Source organism: Colias eurytheme, chromosome 11 (assembly GCF_061535395.1).
Source record: "Colias eurytheme isolate Ceu_HAF_F1 chromosome 11, ilColEury1 Martin Lab GWU primary, whole genome shotgun sequence".
NCBI classification, from domain to species: domain Eukaryota; kingdom Metazoa; phylum Arthropoda; class Insecta; order Lepidoptera; family Pieridae; genus Colias; species Colias eurytheme.
The window spans coordinates 8,347,028-8,367,095 of record NC_142990.1 but is presented as its reverse complement, the minus strand read 5'-3'; the positions used below and the strand labels follow the sequence as shown (position 1 = coordinate 8,367,095).

At 32.0% G+C, this 20,068-nt stretch overlaps 2 protein-coding genes across 3 annotated transcripts; one reads left to right on the top strand and one right to left on the bottom strand.

Annotated features, from left to right (window-relative positions):
- Positions 1–222: 222 nt before the first annotated feature.
- Positions 223–16,350, bottom strand: LOC149904737 (cytochrome P450 4C1-like). 2 transcript variants are annotated; one of them, XM_090106903.1, is made up of 10 exons: positions 16,170–16,341; positions 14,846–14,935; positions 10,743–10,853; positions 9,104–9,289; positions 8,633–8,829; positions 2,201–2,264; positions 1,921–2,122; positions 1,474–1,625; positions 958–1,143; positions 223–625 (listed from the first exon to the last, which is right to left on the bottom strand). In XM_090106903.1, exons 1-10 carry the CDS (start codon positions 16,327–16,329, stop codon positions 453–455), a joined length of 1,521 nt encoding a protein of 506 aa, XP_089963029.1. In that variant the 5' UTR covers positions 16,330–16,341; the 3' UTR covers positions 223–452. The 2 variants fall into 2 exon arrangements, with proteins under 2 accessions (XP_089963029.1, XP_089963028.1); XM_090106902.1 differs by having other exon boundaries at positions 1,921–2,264; positions 16,170–16,350.
- Positions 12,252–13,349, top strand: LOC149904738 (uncharacterized). Its single transcript, XM_090107013.1, has 3 exons — positions 12,252–12,292; positions 12,755–13,167; positions 13,243–13,349. Exons 1-3 carry the CDS (start codon positions 12,252–12,254, stop codon positions 13,347–13,349), a joined length of 561 nt encoding a protein of 186 aa, XP_089963139.1.
- Positions 16,351–20,068: the final 3,718 nt, after the last annotated feature.

Sequence of the window (20,068 nt, the reverse complement as noted above, 5' to 3'; positions counted from 1 at the left end):
AAGCAAATATTATTGCTGTCGTTGTTACACCGTTACACGCATAGTAATTAAGGCACTACGCGATTTTCCGACATTTAGTCAGTTTTTGATGTGCGGAATAAAAATTTATTTCTTTTTATAATTTCATTTTTTTTATTCTCAAATGTATTTTATGTATTATCTTTTTATAAGTACGGATAAGGAAGTCTTTTTCAAAATAAAACATTTACACATATTGGTTTACAACTTTTAATACTAATTTCTTGGTAACCATTAAAACAGTTTAAACATTTTTTTAAATAGTCTTGTCTTACTTACTTGTATTGAATATAATATTATATTCTTATGTATGAAATAAATAACTCTATACCACATTATACCAAATTTAACATGACCTAATTGTGTATACAATACAAAATAAATTAAATTTCGTTTCTACCTATATTTACAGAAATATATTTATGTTTAATTGCTTATTTCTCACGTAATTCTAAAGCCACTTCATAACCGTCGACGGCTTTCATCATAACATCCAATTTGACTCTTATGTTTGGTATAGGACCTTTCTCTGGTTCATCGATGACCTTGTAACGTCTCAGGATGGTGGAAAGTGCAGTCTTGATAGATATCATCGCGTATTGATAACCTGAAAGTATTAGGTATTTTTAAAACATTCAACTTACATATTTACTATTCAAATCAAACTTTTTGATTCTCCATTTGGAGATGTCTTAATTGATTTTGCGCGTGGCTTTTTATTTGGTATTATAAACAGGTTGAAAACAAGTGAGTTTAATTCAGCCTCTCGTGCTAATTTGTTATTTTGGTATATAGGCTACAGCACTGTCAATAGAATTATCATCAAAGTCTGTTCAGTTGTTTAAAATTACCTATCCTTTGGATAATTATTTAAGCAAGTTTTCAAAACAACAAAATTAGTAGGAAAAAAGCCAAATAAGTAGGTAACTTTAAACTTACCGAGACAATTACGTGGTCCATGGCTAAACGGTATGAACGAACAGGGGTGCATTCCTTTAGTTCGCTCTGGCAAAAATCTGTCCGGATCGAAACAGTCTACATCTGGACCCCACACGTTGGGGTTCCTATGGACACCGTATATGCTAGCAACTATGCCTGTACCCTTCGGCAGAACGATGTTTTCATCTGAAACACAAAATTAAAATTTAATACATTTTATGAAATAAACATTATTGTAAAAAACAACACCATATAAATAGTTAAAGTAAGGATGTCTTCTAACTAAATAACTCATAGTTATTTAGTTAGAAGACAAAAAAGCAATGGTACGATTATAAACAATAAAATACAATTACGTTTCATAAAAATTGAAGCAAATTGTGAATCCGAAAAATGTCACTGTATGCGCTAGGCGTAGAAAATTAATAAATTAATTTCGTTTGTTTCACTTAATAGAAAAATTGGTGGTGAATTTGTTTTTAAACGATAAGACAAATTAATAAAAAGAATACTTACTCAATGGTGACTCTTCTGTGGTAGTTCGTATAATTAACGGCACTGAAGGATACAATCTTAGTGTTTCTTTTATAACCCGTTCTAAGTATTGAAGCTTTGGTAGATCATCTTTATCTAAGAGCCGATCTGAATCACCGAATACTGCGTCAATTCTGTAAATAGACTTGTAATACAGTTTTTGCTAATACAATAAGAAATAGTTAATGTCTTTTACAATAGATTATTAACATTATGGTAGAGGTGGTGTGTACTATAATGGAAGATAATCGTAGTGTTTAAATTCTGTAAAGACAGGTGACAACTATATAAAAGGATTAGAAAAAACTCCAATATATTAATATGTATTTGATACTTGATTATAGCATTGCACAAACTATTCTCTTAGTTCCAATGAACCGAGGACACCAGGACGATCGATGGTAAAAATGCACAAATAAATATACTTACTCGTCAAACACTTTCTGTTGTATTTCTGGATATTTTCCCAAAAGTTTGAGAGTGAAGCCCATTGTGACAGCCGACGTATCTGTAGCGGCTAAAATAAACGTCAATACTTCTTCACGTAGCTCCAGATTTGTGTAGCCTTCCGAGCCTCCGGACTGAGATATCAAGAGATCCAAGATGGTAATATCCGTATTTTGCAGTAAATCTGAAAATTTTATGAGTGATGTTAGTAGATTGATATAAGGAACACGTTTGGTATATGAGATTGTGAACGGAAATTTACCTAATCTCTTGATGTTCGATTTCTTTTGATCCGCCTTAAGTTGTAACTTCTTCTTACTGATAACCTTAAAATATTTCAAAAGTTAAAAAAAAAAAAAATAATAGAAATACTTAGGTATATTTATTTTTAGTCCGGGATACATCGCCCATTTTTGCAAGTGATTACTATCAAGCTAATTTTTCGTGAGTAGCTTTATTTTGATGAGATGCCCAATAATTTCATGTACGAAACTCTCGATTGTGGTAGCCAACAGAGGTAACAAGGATAAAAATTTTTGATTTGATGGTTCTCAAATATTTATTACGCAATTTGTAGGACAATATGTCTGTTGAATTATATAAGTATTAAATAAGTGAAAATAAAAAAATCAGCTGGTTAGTAATCATTTATGATGACTTCGTTATCGATACACATTGGAAAGGGGGACTCTTTGATCAAACCATAGATTTTGTAGGACAAATATTTTTTCGAATAATTTACATAATTATCTTGAGATTGAACAAAAAAAATTCAGTTAGTAATTAATATTTGAGAACCATCAAATCAAAATATTTTATCCTTGTTTCCTCTGGTAGCTACCACAATCGAGAGTTTTGTACATGAAATTATTGGGCATCTCATCAAAATAAAGCTACTCACGAAAAATTAGCTTGATAGTAATCACTTGCAAAAATGGGCGATGTATCCCGGACTATTTCTACTTATTGCAAATAAACAAGTATTATAAGTACAAGACAAAAAAACTGAATTTACAACAACTTTCACAATAATATATTATATTTTACGAAACTATTGTATTGTGCTTTATCACTACATAGTATAAAACAAAGTCGCTTTCTCTGTCCCTATGTCCCTTTGTATGCTTAAATCTTTGAAACTACGCAACGGATTTTGATGCGGTTTTTTTTAATAGATAGAGTGATTCAAGAGGAAGGTTTATATGTATAACTAGCTGTTGCCCGCGACTTCGTCCGCGATTAGGTCGTTTTTCGTCATTCGTCGTTTAAAAAAATACGTGACACTTTATTTTTGAATGTTCTTAATTATTGTCTCTTATAAAATTTAACTACTTACATTAAAATTGAACACTCTGATAAGAAAATCTTAAAATCTGAAGAAAACATGAATGAATGTGATTTAAATTCTACATTACTTAGTATCAAAATATAATAATCTAAATTAAATGTAGATTAACAGTTTGAGCACACCATTATAGAATATGTACTTAAGTATTAAATTACGTTAGTTAACTTTACTAAAAACACGATGACTTTCTTTCGCGCTCGGTACCACAAACTAAGCATGTTTGTGGTAAGTGGCCCGCGTCACTTGACCCCCCGCGAGTTCCCCTCCGTTGCTATGCGAAAATACATTCGTTGCTCTATTTTAGGATAAATTTGTAATACTGTGGCCTGGGCGTTATAACACGTCCAGGGAGTTCCTGAGTGCCGATATCACCATCTTGAGGAAAAGCTTCTAATGTCGATTTAAAACTGCATACATACGAATTAACCTGTTCTAAAATTGTGAAATGAGTTCAGTTTTAAATTTGAGAAATATTGATTTCTTGTATTCCACTATTCGTTGTAGTCGAATACAAAATATAGGGTAAAAGTGGGATAGATGCCGCACCGGGATAGATGCCTCATTTTCAAAAAACCTCACTTCCCAGAGTCGTGACTACGAATTAATGATTTAAATAGGAGCTCCTATCACCCCGCACCTCGGGTACGCATGAGCTGTTGTTTGGTGAAGACGTGTTTCGCTAGTGCGTGTTGTAATATCCGCGACGAACTTCACGAACACGTTAAAATTTAAAAAGGTTGATATTTGCCTTTGCATAACTTTATAAGCATTAATAAATTTCACTATATTTCTTATTATGTCTATACACTGGTTCATTAATTACAAATCTAAGTGAAAATAGTGGCTCTTTTGTTTTTATTTAATAAAAAAAATACTGGGGCAGCTATCCTTATCAAAAAGTATAGTTGCCCCTTTTTTTTCGATAGATGCCCTTAGGGGCCTCTAAGGGCATCTGTCCCTCAATACATATTATGTATATGTTATTATCGATAATCACAGGTACCGTTTATATTTTTACCTGATTGCGCCAGAGGTTTTCTCTATGTTAACCGATTTTACTCGTTTAATTTGCTTTTTTTTGTTATGTATACTTACTTATTAATGATCTGCCCTTATACTGATTGTAGGAGAACCACGCCACGAAAATACAAAAGAAAAGAAGGAGTGCGAGCGCAAGTATATTCTTGGACAACAGAACAACTATGTTAACATGAGTCATGACATTTGCTGGTTTATCATATAAATTTTATTAGATTTCGTGTTTATAGAGTATGTAAGGCATCTATCCCACTCTGCAGGCATCTATACTCAAAAAAGGTGTTCTACAAAAATGTTTATTACACATTATCTATAAATGATAGGATAAAAAATATATATAGTAATTCAAAACAGATAATTAACCTAGCTATATTCATACAAAGTGGTCGTATAAGATTCATGTTTTTAAAATTATGAGGCTATTTCAAAAAGTGGGGCCACCATTTATCTATCCCACTTTTACCCTATTTAAACAAACTTAGGTTGGCCTACAGGCAAAAGGGATCCTATCAAATGGTAAACTTGACCTTGTATCTTAAAAGTAAGCATGAACGGACCTTCTGATAATTATTGAGTACCAAAGGATCATTTGAAACGCGCTACTATAAGAGCGAATATTGTCTAATAACAGTTTACATTGCACAGTATGTTCCTCTAAAAGTAGTGATTTCAAAGGTTCCGGTGTATCTTCAAATGAAAGCCGACTCCTTACTACACTTTAAAGCATTACAAAAAGAACATACTACGCCTTTACAGAAGATGATCTGTAATCAATTGTGAGGTTATAAGCAAACCCACTTTTATATTTGTCAGACCACACCACCGAATTCGTAGATTGTTTACCTCAAGTCATTAAGACTATGACGAAATCTGTCTGCAGTAAGACGGCCGGCCTCTCGCTATTCGTCCGTTTCCAGAGACCGAATAGTTTCAATTCTTAATCTTTCATTAAACAAACTTATTAATCGTTCTTGTCTCATATAATTGTAATATTCGCGTCCCTACTCTAGTCATTGCTTATACTCATGTTCATCTTCAAGAGATCGAATAATATTATGATGCACCCTATCATTTGTCAAACGGTCTTCATATTGAGTAAAGTTTCAGATTCTCGAGATAAAATATGACTGTCGTGATCAGTAGTGAGACGTAATTCCCTCTCAGTGAGGGTTTCGGTCTCACGGGATAGTACAATATGCCGTTTGCGATCAGCTGTGAGACGTCATACCCTCTCAGTGAGGGTTTCGGTCTCACGGGATAGTAGGGGAGACCGGATTTGGTTGCCTCACGGGTTGGTTGTCACAGCGGTCTTAACACAAAACTGAACTATCGAATAAGTCTGTTGAACAGCGTGGCAAGAGCGATACAGTGACAACGCTGTCCCCACTTCGCGTCAGACCACCCCGATCTGCCGTGAGGGCCTCACACGTGTTTATTGTTTTCGCACAGATTTTTTATGATATGAGGACCGAATATGCTCCTCATAACATCACTTTTTGTGAACGAAACGACAGCGCGGTTTAATTTAATGCCAACACCATTAGAAAAAAGGATTATTATTAATTGTGAAAAAATATCATGATTTACACTATTAACACTCTTTTAACATAAAATATAAGTCTGTGAGTGTGTAAAAATAAATCCAACTAATTACACATCAAACTTATGTTTATAATTAGGTTATACGACATGAAAATATATTAATTACCAAGCAATAATAATACAGATAAGCAGTGGTGGCTCAGTGGTGAGAACTCGGACTTCGAATCGATAAGTCCGGGGTTCGAGACCAGGCGAGCGCGCAGGAAATAAATTGATTTTTCAATTTATCTGCGCATGTTGTAACATCACCACTGCTCGAACGGTGAAGGAAAACATCGTGAGGAAACCGACATGTCGAAGAATTAAAAAGTTCGATGACATGTGTCATCCGCCAACACGCACTTGGCCAGCGTGGTGGATTATGGCCTGTACCCTCATAGGAGGCCCGTGTCCCAGCAGTGGGAACGTATATGGGCTGATGATGATGAATAATACAGATAAATACTGAACATAAGTAGGTATAATAGATATTAAGTAGTATTAGTTAAAATATACTTTGACTGTCAGTCAAAGTTTATTTTTACTAACAACATGTAAATGAAGAAGAAATAATAATTACCAACGAACTAACCTTTTCTATAATACTTAACACGGCACATTTTTCAAATTATCTTGCTCAACCCTGCTCAAAAATTTGAGGGTTTTGTTGGAACTTTAATATGTCAAAACTATGATATATCTAAACTACGATACAACTTGCTTGCGGAAATGCTCATTACAATTGTGAATCTAAAGAATAACTAACAACATACTATTCAATTTTATTGAGCTGATGAATATCTTTTGCCTGGAAGAAATCACCGTCGCCTAATAAATATACTGTGTTTTCTTATAAAACCGTTACATAATTTATTTTATCTACTTAAATAATGAAAATGATATTATATTTATAAAATATAAAAAACATTATGTAAAATGATTAAAAATAAATAAATGAAGCAACTACGATTCAAAGAAAACATCTTTTTCAGTGTTAAAATGCTCTTAGCAATCCCGGATGATGAACTGTATCATGTACTCTGATCCCAGTACGGTCGGTACCTCGATAGCCATAACGATAAATATTATAATCAGATAACCGTCAATGATAATGGTGTCTAGTTTTACTTTACTTAAAATAATAAACATCTACCCTCACTTTAAAAAAATGTAGTATATTTATTATTTACACGAAATATACCTTATAGGGAAGGGAAGATATGGGCTAAAGAGTTAAATAAATAACATAATTATATTTAAATTATTAATTTCCAACTGTGTATTCAGTAGTGTTAACATCTAAATTGATTTGATTGTTACGAAATCTCATAGATGGCGCTGTTACAAAATTAACATTATACAACAATCATACAACTTACATTCTTTAAACTATGTTTCTCTTCCCAAGTTACTTAAATGGCATAATTTTTATAGTGTCAATCTAGATATTGTCAAACAACATTTATATATGCGTGATTTGATTATTAATTTCCAATAGTTAACGTGTGTTTGATTTTTCTAACACTTCATAGATGGCGCTGTTTCAAATTTGTCTTTATACTGCTAAGATTCATTTAACTGTTTCTCTGCCAAAATTACATAAATGACGTAGTTTTTATAGTCTCAACTGTAAAGCTAGAAAATAGCGTGGCTTACTCAAAAACAAATTTTCCAATAGTTAACGTGTTTGATTTTTATAACACTTCATAGATGGCGCTGTTTCTAATTTGTCTTTATACTGCTAAGATTAATTTAACTGTTTCTCTGCCAAAATTACATAAATGACGTAGTTTTTATAGTGTAAAGCTAGATAATAGCGTGGCTTACTCAAAAACAACATTTAAATATGAGTCTTTAGATTGTACGCTGTCGTAGTACACGGAATACGTAAGAAAAATAAAGGTTCACAGCTCCTCCCCCGGAGGTGATAGCATGATAATATGTTTAAAAAAGCCTCACCCGACCTGTTAGTAATATTCATGCAAAATTTGAAGTCAATCTATGCAGTACTTTTCGAGATTTGCCTGGACAAACATACAGACAAACAGACAAACAGACAAACAGACAAACAGACAAAAATTCTAAAAACTATGTTTTTGGCTTCTATATCGATTATAGATTACGGCCCAAGTATTCTTTTAAAAAAATATTCAATGTACAGTTTTGACTTTCCTACGATTTTATTATATGTATAGATAACATCCATTAAATAGTGGAGAAGTACTGTTATTTTTGAGGTTTCTAATGTGATGTCGTAAATAATTACATTTTTTCCGCTTACATTGCAAACGCAGGCTGAACCCTACGAGTTTTATCAAAATAATGTACTAAGTATTGTACACATTGAAAAGGTCTACAGAAAAGTCCGTGATGGTATATGTCTATCTCTTATGGATAACCCACAATAACTTTTTTTTGTCATTTACTTTTTACGAAAAATAATGGCTAATTTTCGAAGCGATTTTAACCAATACAGCAATTAAATCAATTTAATCCTTAACCAATTAAATACCTTGAATACATTGTTCATTTAATATAGATCTATATGGCCCTTTACACCGTATGATTTAAGTGAATATTTTCGAAGATATTACAGATTTAAAAATTGCGGGACATAGCGTTTGCGGCGGTACCGGCCGGCCGCCATTGCACCCGTGCGAAGCCAGGGCGGGTCGCTAGTACGTAATAAAACGTTGTGATTATATGGAATGAGCTAAACTTTCATACCTCATCTGTAAAGTCGTGTATAATTTTCGTTGCTTTCTTCAATTTGGTATACTGGGGAAAGAATTTGTATAACCAGTCGGGTTGGAGCCACGGATGAAATATTCGTTCACATGCGTATTTAAATGCGTCATTTGTGGCCGTTAATATTGGGTTTTCATAATCATCTTGTGTATTTAAGGGGACACCCATAGCCGTTTCTGTAATAATTAAAACGTAATGAGAAAATTATGAAGTCTATCACAGATATATTTTTGTCATAACATTGTATATAAATACGCAATGTTATAATAGTTATCCTTTCAGGACTAGTACTAAATTCAGGAAATGTACAATGTCTCAAAATGCACAGTTGCATTGCGTTTGTGCCACATTCGAAAATTAAGATGACTAAACTTGTGTGAGTTCAGATTATATACTTTACTAATGCTCATAGATTAATGTTAAAATAAATCAAAGATTTGTTATACATACCCATTACAGAGTCAAGATTATAAGCATTTATATGGGGCCATATTTTAAATTTCCCAATCCCCACTTTAGGTTTTAGCAAGTGGGCTAACTTGTCACTTTGCTCTGCGAAAACGTGGACAAAACTAGAAATTATCTTTGGGCTGAAAGCTGGTACTGCAACTTTTCGGCGTGGCTTCCATATAGAGACTGTAAACAAACATAGGATTTAATTTGTTAATTTACTATGGCATTGAAATGTTTTATAGGACATTCCTTGGCAACCCGCCTCAGCACAAACAAAAACTCAAACATAATATGATATCTTAGTTTAAATTATGTTATCTATCAAATGAAGTGTTATAGTCTAAGATCCCACTGCAGGATTACTTCGTTCATAGTTTTTTTGATGAAACCAAAATTTTATGTCTATTAATAATTAGGAGAATATTATATCGACTAGATTTCCAGTCAAAATTTGGCCGCAAGCATTTTTAATTAATATTCATCATATTTAACAGCCAGCAACCCACTTTTGCCGCTTTTGCCCGCGCCTTTTCTCGTCGATTTTAACACAGGGACAAAAAATAAAAATGCATCATTAAATTTATTATTTATTGAATGTGTATGAATTTTTAAATTACTTTTTACTTTACTCAACTTTTTACTTTTTATACCTACTTGGTATCCTTACAGGATAAAGGAAAATATATTCCCACTTGAAGATTTCATGCACGGCTACAGGGTATTAATTTCCCACCATTTTTTAAATTAGAAAAAATAACCCAAAGTAACAGCTTTCGTACGTTATTTTGTTTATATTTGATAAATAACACGTTCTTCTTTACGAATTATAAACAATTGCATATTTACAGGAATTTTTCTGGGCGTAGATCAAAAAACTATCTTGAATTTCGGAAAAAAAACGGTCGTTTTAATTAACTTTTTACTTCGATTGTCTACTGACATTCACAGTTGACGTTTAGAAAGAAGTGTTGCTAGAAAAAAATTAAAAGAACTATCTATCTTAAGGTGCGTTCCTTAAATGTTACCGTATCTTTAAAAATACAAAAAATAATAATTAATTTGTGGGCAATGCCGAGGTGGGAAAATAATATCCCCATGGCTTATTAAGGGTTAATTAGGCAACCATATATGGTAATTAAAAGAAAAAAAAATAGCTTTAATTTGATATATGATTCATAAATGTGCGTTATGAACGTGTAACGTATAAATTGATTGAAATCATACCTGTTTGCACTAGGCTGCGAAGGGGATGCGGCCAGATGAAAAACGGCAACCGCGGTTTTTTAGAATCTTTATGTAATTTGCCGTGATGTAGACTATAAATAACAAGTGATCGGAATTTTTTTCCAAAAAATCGAAGGGAAAAAATTTAATAAAACATACTTGCGGCCAAATTTTGACTGGCAACCTAGTCGATATATATTCTCCTAATTATAAATATACTTACATAAAATTTTGGTTTCATCAAAAAAACTATGAACGAAGTAATCCTGCGGTGGGATCTAGTACTATCACGATACCCTTATAGAATAAATTACGATGTATTATTTTCTAATTTAGTTGTTTAATTTAAGAATGAGAAGAAGAAAGAAAAGGTAAATAATATACATAAACATGGTGTTGTCAAAAATCTCACCTGGCGCGAAAATTAATGCATTTCCGACGAAGAATCTTAGGAAACGGTGCAGATTGTCTTTTTCTAAATTATTTTTCAGAACCACCTCTAATGCCGCTGGATCCGTAACCACTGAAGAAAAAAATAGAAATTTTTATATAATAAATTGGTATTAAAACTATAAAATATTGATACTAGAACACAACTCGAGTGGGAAACTATGTATTACCAAAGAATAAGCATTAATAACAGTAAACGGACAGACGTAATACACGTATCTATTATGTATACCTAATGTGTAATATTAACATAATAATTCTCAATCAGCCCGGAAGGTAATAATCCGGTTTTTATGAGTGAAGTGAATGCATTAATATTTTATTTTTTTATTTGATAAACTTTACGGTTTATTGGAAGGAAAGTTTAAGGAACTCTTATATTAGACCGGGATCCCTCGCCCTTTTTCGTAAGTGATTACTAACAAGCTAAATTTTCGTCAGTAGCTTCATTTTGACGAGACGCCCAACATTAGCTAGTACAAAAATTTCGTAAGTGGTAGCTAACAGGGGTAATGAGAACATAATTTGTTGATTTAGTGGTTATCAAAAATTCATTACTAACTGGTTTTTTTATTTATAATTCTTATAATAATAATCTAAATTAGCCGAAAAAATATTTGTCCTACAAAATGCTAGGTTTGATCAACGAGGTCCCATTTTTGCAACATGTACTATTTACGAGGTCATGAAAAATTATTACTAACCAGCTGATTTTTTTTTTGTTGGTTAGTTAATAATTATATAATTTAACGCCCACATTGTCCTACACATTACGTGGAACGTTTTTCTAGTCCGACACTCTTAGGTTGTAGTACAAATACTAGATGTAAAAATAATTAGTATCAAGTTGAAACTTCGTGAGTAGCTTCGTTTCAATGAGACGCCCAAGAATTTCCTTTACGAAAATGCTCGATTGTGGTAGCTAACAGGGGTAATGAGGACATAATTTGTTGATTTAGTGGTTATCAAAAATTTATTACTAACTGGTTTTTTAATTTATAATTCTTATAATAATAATCTAAAGTAGCCGAAAAAATATTTGTCCTACAAAATGCTAGGTTTGATCAACGAGGTCCCATTTTTGCAACATGTACTATTTACGAGGTCATGAAAAATTATTACTAACCAGCTGATTTTTTTTTGTTGGTTAGTTAATAATTATATAATTTAACGCCCACATTGTCCTACAAATTGCATGGTATATTTTGCTGATCCTCCAATGGAATTTGAAATTCATAACAATAAAAATCTATTCATTCTGTACATTTTTCTATTGGAGTTTAGTTATATTAGTACGCATGCGCGCGATGCTGCGTACTGTGTTTAGTTACTCCATGCTGAAGCCGACTATAACCGTGCTGTTTTTTTCTGTTGACCACGTGTTGGACGCTCTGAAACATCGACCACACAACCACTAGACGCCTAATGTTAGCTTGTATGTACTAAGTTCAATCTGTCAACAACTTGAGGTATGGTGAAGCGGGGCGCTGCATTCTCATTGGCTAATTCAAGGTCACCAAATGTCCTAGAGATGAGACATAGTAAATTTGTATATCGATATCTTTATCGATATATTTTGTATTCACATACTTTATCGATATAGGTATTTTGTATACACATACTTTATCATTGGAAATTGAATACGATGTTAATACATATTAATAAAAATAAGGCCAGCGTGAGTCGGACTCGCGACACTGAGGGTTCCGTACAAACAGGCTAAAGAACAACAAATCTGCAAAAAATCGGTCACCCATCTAAATTATGCCCCTTGCTTAACCTCGATTTTCATTTTTAGTGTTATAGTATTCATATTATTTTATTACAAAAACTTAACATTTTATATTATAATATAACACTATGTTATGCAACGTCATTCATGTCATTAATTATAGTATAAAATCGCGAACCTAAATAGTTTTCGATAATTATTATTATCGATACAATTTACAATCACAACTGGTATGTCACTAGTTACACGTGCCACAGTGATCATACAGTATTAACAACGTCAAATGAAATAGTTCGAATTATTGAAGAGTATGTATGTAGAGTGTACTCATTAAAAACCAAAAATGATATCAACAGAGGACGGTATGAACTATTTGAAAAAGGCTATAGATCAAAAGGTGGAAGTGAAAAAGTATTAAAAAAAAATATTATAGGATATGATCCTTCCAGTTTGCCACCAACAAAACAAGAATTGTTGCAACAAATTAAAAGAACGGTATTCATCAGCAATGTATGGTGTAATGCACACATGCGGTGCCCCACAGATAAAGTACCTGAAAATTATGGATGGACAATAATTGATGGTAAATACGAGTATTATTGGTTTGATGGTCCTCAAAGCCCATCCTTTGAAGAATTATCTTCTCAATTGCAAGGTACCCTATTAATATTATTGAAATTTGGTTTTTAATTTTTCGGCGACATTCATTAATTTTTTCATATTATTACAGATTTAGATACCACGGAAGATCAGAATGAAGAAGATACTGATGAAGATGAGAAGAGTGATGCCAGTAGTGAGGATGAATGTTTTTCTGATGAGTCAGATGAAAATTAATTACTTTTTTATATAAAAATATCTACTTTTTCATGTATGTTACATAATAAAGTTGATTTATTTCAATAAATATATTTTCACTTTACCTCATGTTGTACATAGGAAAAAGGAAAATTACGATTATTGTAGGACTACGGATGCATACCAGTTTTTTTGTTGGACATTGTTTTATTCGGATAAAAAACACACTAATGTATCACGTGATACTTTTGTCCTACAGTTACTAATAAAAAAAATGGTCCTGTGGTATGGACAACTTAGGAGTCTAGGACTAGAAAAACGTTCCACGTAATGTGTAGGACAATGTGGGCGTTAAATTATATAATTATTAACTAACCAACAAAAAAAAAATCAGCTGGTTAGTAATAATTTTTCATGACCTCGTAAATAGTACATGTTGCAAAAATGGGACCTCGTTGATCAAACCTAGCATTTTGTAGGACAAATATTTTTTCGGCTAATTTAGATTATTATTATAAGAATTATAAATAAAAAAACCAGTTAGTAATGAATTTTTGATAACCACTAAATCAACAAATTATGTTCTCATTACCCCTGTTAGCTACCACTTACGAAATTTTTGTACTAGTTAATGTTGGGCGTCTCGTCAAAATGAAGCTACTGACGAAAATTTAGCTTGTTAGTAATCACTTACGAAAAAGGGCGAGGGATCCCGGTCTATATGTAATAAAAATAAATAAACACTAATTCTAACATTTATTTTGTATATTATTGTTTCATAATGCATAGCAATACAATTATTGTAAGTTTAATCTTCTTAATAATATATATAAATCTCGTGTCACAATGTTTGTCCTCAATGGACTCCTAAACCACTTAACCGATTATAATAAAATTCGCACACCATGTGCAGTTCGATCCAACTTGAGAGATAGGATAGTTTAAACATGTAGGTACCACGGGCGAAGCCGGGGCGGACCGCTAGTTGTCTATTATAAAATTCTTATAACGTTATGTAGATATGCGCATTGCACATACATAAATCATTTTTTGTGTGTTCATGTTTTTTTTACACATACATTTTTTATGACTTGTGAAAAATCTAGTGATCAAGTACGTAAAACTTTAAGGTAAAATGAAGGCTTTTTCCTGTAAGCAAACTAAAAAACAACTTAAATTTTCTATCCTATAATTTATTTTACTAATAACATTCACAAACAATTCAATTAAATAGATGGGTGGGAAAGAATTGTTTTTGTAAACAAAAAATATAATTATACATAGTATTTAAGTGTATGATGATAGTTACGAATTACCACTTATTTTTTTAACTTAGGCAGAGTCGGGTAACTGACAATACTTATTATAAAGGTAAAGGTTTTTGGAAATAATCTTACTGATTGATTTTTCTTAGTATGGAATATAAAATGCCTGTAGACCCATGGTCTCTCGTAGTTATCATGGAGGCGGTAGTTACCTAGTGTTATTTTACAATATAATATAACTGTATTCATCAATACAATATCTTTACTTACTGAAATATAAGAAGGGTCCAAGCCACGCTTTTGTTATACCTCCAAAGTGTGTTGTAACCTTGCTGTACTCTACCATCTTCTTCATTATATCTATAAGAAATATATTTTCTTCATAAATTAAGATATATGTAAATGTAATTTCTTTTACTATGTCGATATATTAGATTGATAAGTGAATATGCATGTGACGTCCATTAATTCTAAACGCGTTATACAGGTATTTTTTGGAAATAATTTAAACAAGCATAAAATAAAAGTAATAAAAATAATTTGGATTTCTGGTTCTATAACTGGCTTAAAATTCATTTTGAATATCTAAAATCTAGTTCCTGAAAATCCATGTTTTGTTCTCTAGCTTCGCACAGCCGGCATACACCGCTTCGATAATGTGAGCATTTTGTCTATGAAAACATAATCTTAAACGATAGCTCACGTGCTGGTGGCAAAGTTGGGCGGCTTGCTTGTTATGGGTGTACACTGTACACATAGAGTTTTAAGAATTCATCTATTTGAAAAAAAAATGCGTCTGGAATTTTATAAGTATTTTTTACGAACTCAGCGTATGCAAAACTATAACCTCCTTTGAGCTTAGTATACCAACAGTGGGACACCCTGTATAAATTAAGTCATATTGAAGGGATATGGAAGTTGACTTGATTGATTTGAGATTTTGTCTATGAGGCATGTGGATTTAATCCAAAACCACAGAATACATAATAGTAGCTAAACGCTACAGAACGGACACTCTCCGCCTCCCGCCAAAATTAAACTTACCTCACCCCCGCGCGATCAGACATAAAATGGGCCATATTTTTCTGAAAGGACGATACGCAACGAAGATTGACAACATTAATCAAATTGACTTAAAGTAATTTTATTATTTTGGATTTGTGATTATCGTTTTTCGTAGAAAATGGTTAGATATTGTGCTGTTTACGGATGTATTTCATCAGAAAAACGAGAATTTTTTTTACGCTAGTCACAAATGTGCCAACCATAAAGCGTTAACACACACATTTGCAGTCTCTACAGTGTGACTGTCAAAACGATCATTTTGTATGGAGTGTCCGGGGTGTGCCAAAACCTTAGAATTGTTCGATTTTGTTTATGATCACGTAGGGTTTTAACTTTTAACCCTATCAGGAACTATTATTTTCCAGTTCTACCAAGGCCCGTACGTTTTGGTGCACCTTAATTTAATTCACTAAACTAAAGAATTATAAGTATTATGATCCACACTGAAACACTAAAACCACAGTTGACAGATATATACCTACTACGTTGTGCTAAAACACTGATGAGTAATATAATAAAATGTACATACGTTCAGCACTTCCTAAAAGAAACACGGAAATCCCAAAGATCGGAATGTCATCTGCATTCCCTTTCACATGTTTTATCATCGCATAGATTCTTCTATTTTTGTAACGATATAACACATAACATAAAATTGGTAACAAACAGTAAAATAAAAAAGAAGCCATTATTGTGCTTCTATGCGTAAATCTGATGTGACACTGAAAGAGCTATCGGCTTGGCTAATATATATAAAATTTATCTAACCGCAATTAATGTGAAAACATTAATTATAATATTGACCTTTTTTAGTATGCCATAAATTAAAAATATTTTGCATAAAATAATATTAAACCCAAACTATAGAATACGATAGTAATTACTTATGTCATTAAATCTTTACTTTTTACGTGTTGACCAAGACAATGAACTAAAAAATGTTATGATAATTTGTTGAGAAATAAGTAAAAAAATATATTTTAATATTGTCTACTAGCTGGTGCCTGCAAGTTTTGTAGCATGGAGTTACTTATAAGTTAGCGAGGGAGTTTAAAAAACAGTTGGGAATTATTTATTAATTATAGATAATTAAATGTGATAAAGTAAAAGTAAATAAAGCTAGCGACTTATTATTATAGCTTGGTCTTAGCATGATGATATATAGCCCATATTACTCGTACTAGAATACTAGTGGATAATGTAGCTTTCGAATGGTGAAAGAATTTTTAAAATCGGTCCAGTAGTTTATGAGCCTATTCATTACACTCAAACAAACAATCAAACAAAGTTTTCCTCTTTATAATATTAGTGCAGATGAAGTTTAATAAAAATTAAACATCATTCGGAAATAGATGTTGCTGTAGCAAATTTTATTGAAGTAAATATTTATTACTCTCTGAAATTTGCAAATGTCCTACTATCACGGTACATGATATACAGATTGGTATGTTCTCAGACACACACACATACAGCATTTCAGTACGAAATCCTAAAAAATAGATTGAAAATTTATTAGGTTCAATTAAGTATCATGTCGTGGTTAAGAAAGAAAAAGGAGCAGCACCTCAACATATATTTATTATTTAAACGGTTTAATTCATATAAAAATACATTCGTACCTACATAATTTTAAATACTTACCATACCTGCACTTAGCGTCCTGGTAAATCCGGCAACATTTAAAGGCAAAAGCAGCAATCAAAAACTAATAAGATTGTATAGATATATACATAAAATATCTTCGAAAATATATATGAAAGAGTAACCAACATAAAGCAAAGGGGGATACGTTATAGGTAACAAACCTTCTCTGTTATAAATATTTAAATTTATTTTTTAATCAATCGATAAAAACTTTGTATTTATATTTCCAACAAGATTAATGTCAATATACCTTAGCCATTAAATATTTTCTATAATTTATAGATACTACAAAAACGAAATGAAATAACTAATTTTTATTATTTAATAAAAAAGACGTTCTGTATTCGCGCAAACTGTAATTCGATTATTTGTTCTCTTGATTATTGAGGGACAACTCATAAGTTAATTTTTCATGAGAACAACAAAAAATAATTTTCTAAATCGGTTCAGCCACTCACGCGTGATGTTATAACAAGGGTCATGGGTATTAGTTATATTATAAACGTATTGTACTAGGTTGATCCAAAAGTAATGATAATTGGGTATTTCCTGTGCACATAAAAATACAAAATAAATGTTTTTGTTTACTCATGTACTCACTAAGTTATCACAAAAAAATCATATCAACCGGCCACGTTTCCAAGTATTTAAATTAATTTAACTGTGAACCGTGGGTGCCAGAATGTTTCCCGACGAAAAGAAGAAACAACGATTCGACATTTAGAGGGTGAATTTCCAAATTTTTTATGAGACCAGGATAATTTTTTGTCACGATTTGTGATCATGGACGTTACCCGGGTTCACCATGTTTATGCTGAAACCAAGAAACGATGCGAGTGACGATGAAGAAATTCAAAGGGAAAATTAGTGGGATTGATTAAAGCGTTATTTTGTTGGGACGCAGAAGGAATAATTATGGTGGAATATTTTAAGAAGGTAGCCACTATAATGGACTCTTACTACACAGACCAAATTAAAAGATTGCGGTAGGTTAGTGAGGAAAAGAGACATGGCAAAATGCGGGCTTGAATGCTGTTTCACCCAGACACCGCACCAGATCACAAAGCGTCAGTTGCAATGGCTGCCATTCAAAAATCCATTCCAAATGCTTGAACACCCACCCTGTTTGTTAGATCTAGCTCCTAGTTATTTCTATCTCTCTCCTCGGCACAAGAAACACCTTCGAGGCAAGAAATTTTAAGACGACAGCGAAGTGATGGCCGCAGTAGAGGGGTTTTTGTGGATGAAGTCAAAGGTTTTTTTTTTAAGTTTAAGAAAAAAATATCGAAGTATATTATCTAGTTAGAAGACTATCTAGAGGAATAAATAATAATTTTAACTGTAATGACCTTGTTTAATATTGATTATCATTACTTTTGGATCAACCCATGTAAATAATCTAGGTATAGATTTTTTACAATATAGGTAAATTGGATAATATGTTGGAAGATATTTTTAATAATAATGTTTTGTTAAATTTTTCAAAATGTAATCAGAGAATTGTGAACTACATATATGATAATATGATATTCAAGTGCTCTAATAAATTATTTTTTGAGTACAAAAATATAGTTACAGAAAAATAATTGCTCTCAGTGCAGGAGATTAACGGCTGCCGTAAGCAATAATAATTTAAATTATATTTGACGTCAGTAGACATTCTGATAATTAGGTACCTTATAACATAAAAAAACTAGAAAAAAATTATAGCTTAATCATATCCAGTGTATGAGAACGCAATGAATATAATAATTTTGTTAATTTAATCATTATCTAATGTTATTTTATTTAAAACTAGCGGTCCGCCCCGGCTTCGCCCGTGGTACATATTTACGTTTTCTCTACATAAAAACCATCCTCGTACTTCAAGGAATATAATAAAAAAAGAATTATCGAAATCGGTTCAGCCGTTCTCGAGCTATGCGCTTACCAACACATTTTGCGATTCATTTTTATATATAAGAATTAAATACACATGACAGGTCACGATCTTGCCGGGTCCACAGGCGCCACATCAATTTCACGAGCAGATCGCAACCCAACAAAAAGTGTACAATTAATACTACAAGGAGATACAGCTTACAGTTATCTAAAGCGTATTACAATGTGAGATTTGTTGTTTTTAAATGGAATGTGTGCGTAATTCTTCAACGAATGAATAATTAAGCACGTAGTGCTAGACATTTCCGTGTAAATCATGTTTTATGTTGTCAACTTCTTGTTTTTTGAAAAATGTACAAATGACGTCATAAGAATATTCAATCTCATAAATATAATTGATTATTTTCAAGTAACAGTTTTAGACCAAAGGTGTAGGAAAACATGTCCCTGTAATTTTTGAAAAATATTTTTTTTTTGTAAAATTTGATCATAGCATCCTTTGATCATTTTTTTTCATTTTAAATCGTGATGATTTAAGATGAAAATAAAATGAAATGAACAATTTACGGAAACTTCCGCGAATATTAAAACAAATTGTCAATCGATTAAAATCCTATCACTATCACGTGTCGTTGAGGTCACGTTTACAAAAAAGTCGATAATTTATTAGATAACTAAAAACTAAAATAGCTTTTTCTTATTTTTCCTCGGTTTAAATAAACGTTATTTATAAATAGTTAAGGTTGTGTTAGAAATAATGATAGGTACCTACCTATGTACCTACATAGCGAAATTGGAAATAATACAAATTATGAATAATTAATATCTCTTTTTATGCGAATTATTTGTTGCACTTGTCATTATATTTAAATAAAAATTTTGTGTAAACCACAGGTGTGAACG

Coding starts and splice junctions, on each gene's coding strand:
- LOC149904738 (XM_090107013.1), top strand. CDS start 12,252: ATGGTGAAGCGGGGCGCTGCATTCTCATTGGCTAATTCAAG. Junction 12,293..12,754: donor TTCTCATTGGCTAATTCAAG/GTCACCAAATGT, acceptor GTATGTCACTAG/TTACACGTGCCACAGTGATC. Junction 13,168..13,242: donor ATTATCTTCTCAATTGCAAG/GTACCCTATTAA, acceptor ATATTATTACAG/ATTTAGATACCACGGAAGAT.
- LOC149904737 (XM_090106902.1), bottom strand. CDS start 16,329: ATGGCTTCTTTTTTATTTTACTGTTTGTTACCAATTTTATGTTATGTG. Junction 9,290..10,742: donor TGCATTAATTTTCGCGCCAG/GTGAGATTTTTG, acceptor GTTTGTTTACAG/TCTCTATATGGAAGCCACGC. Junction 1,626..1,920: donor CAACAGAAAGTGTTTGACGA/GTAAGTATATTT, acceptor GTCTATTTACAG/AATTGACGCAGTATTCGGTG.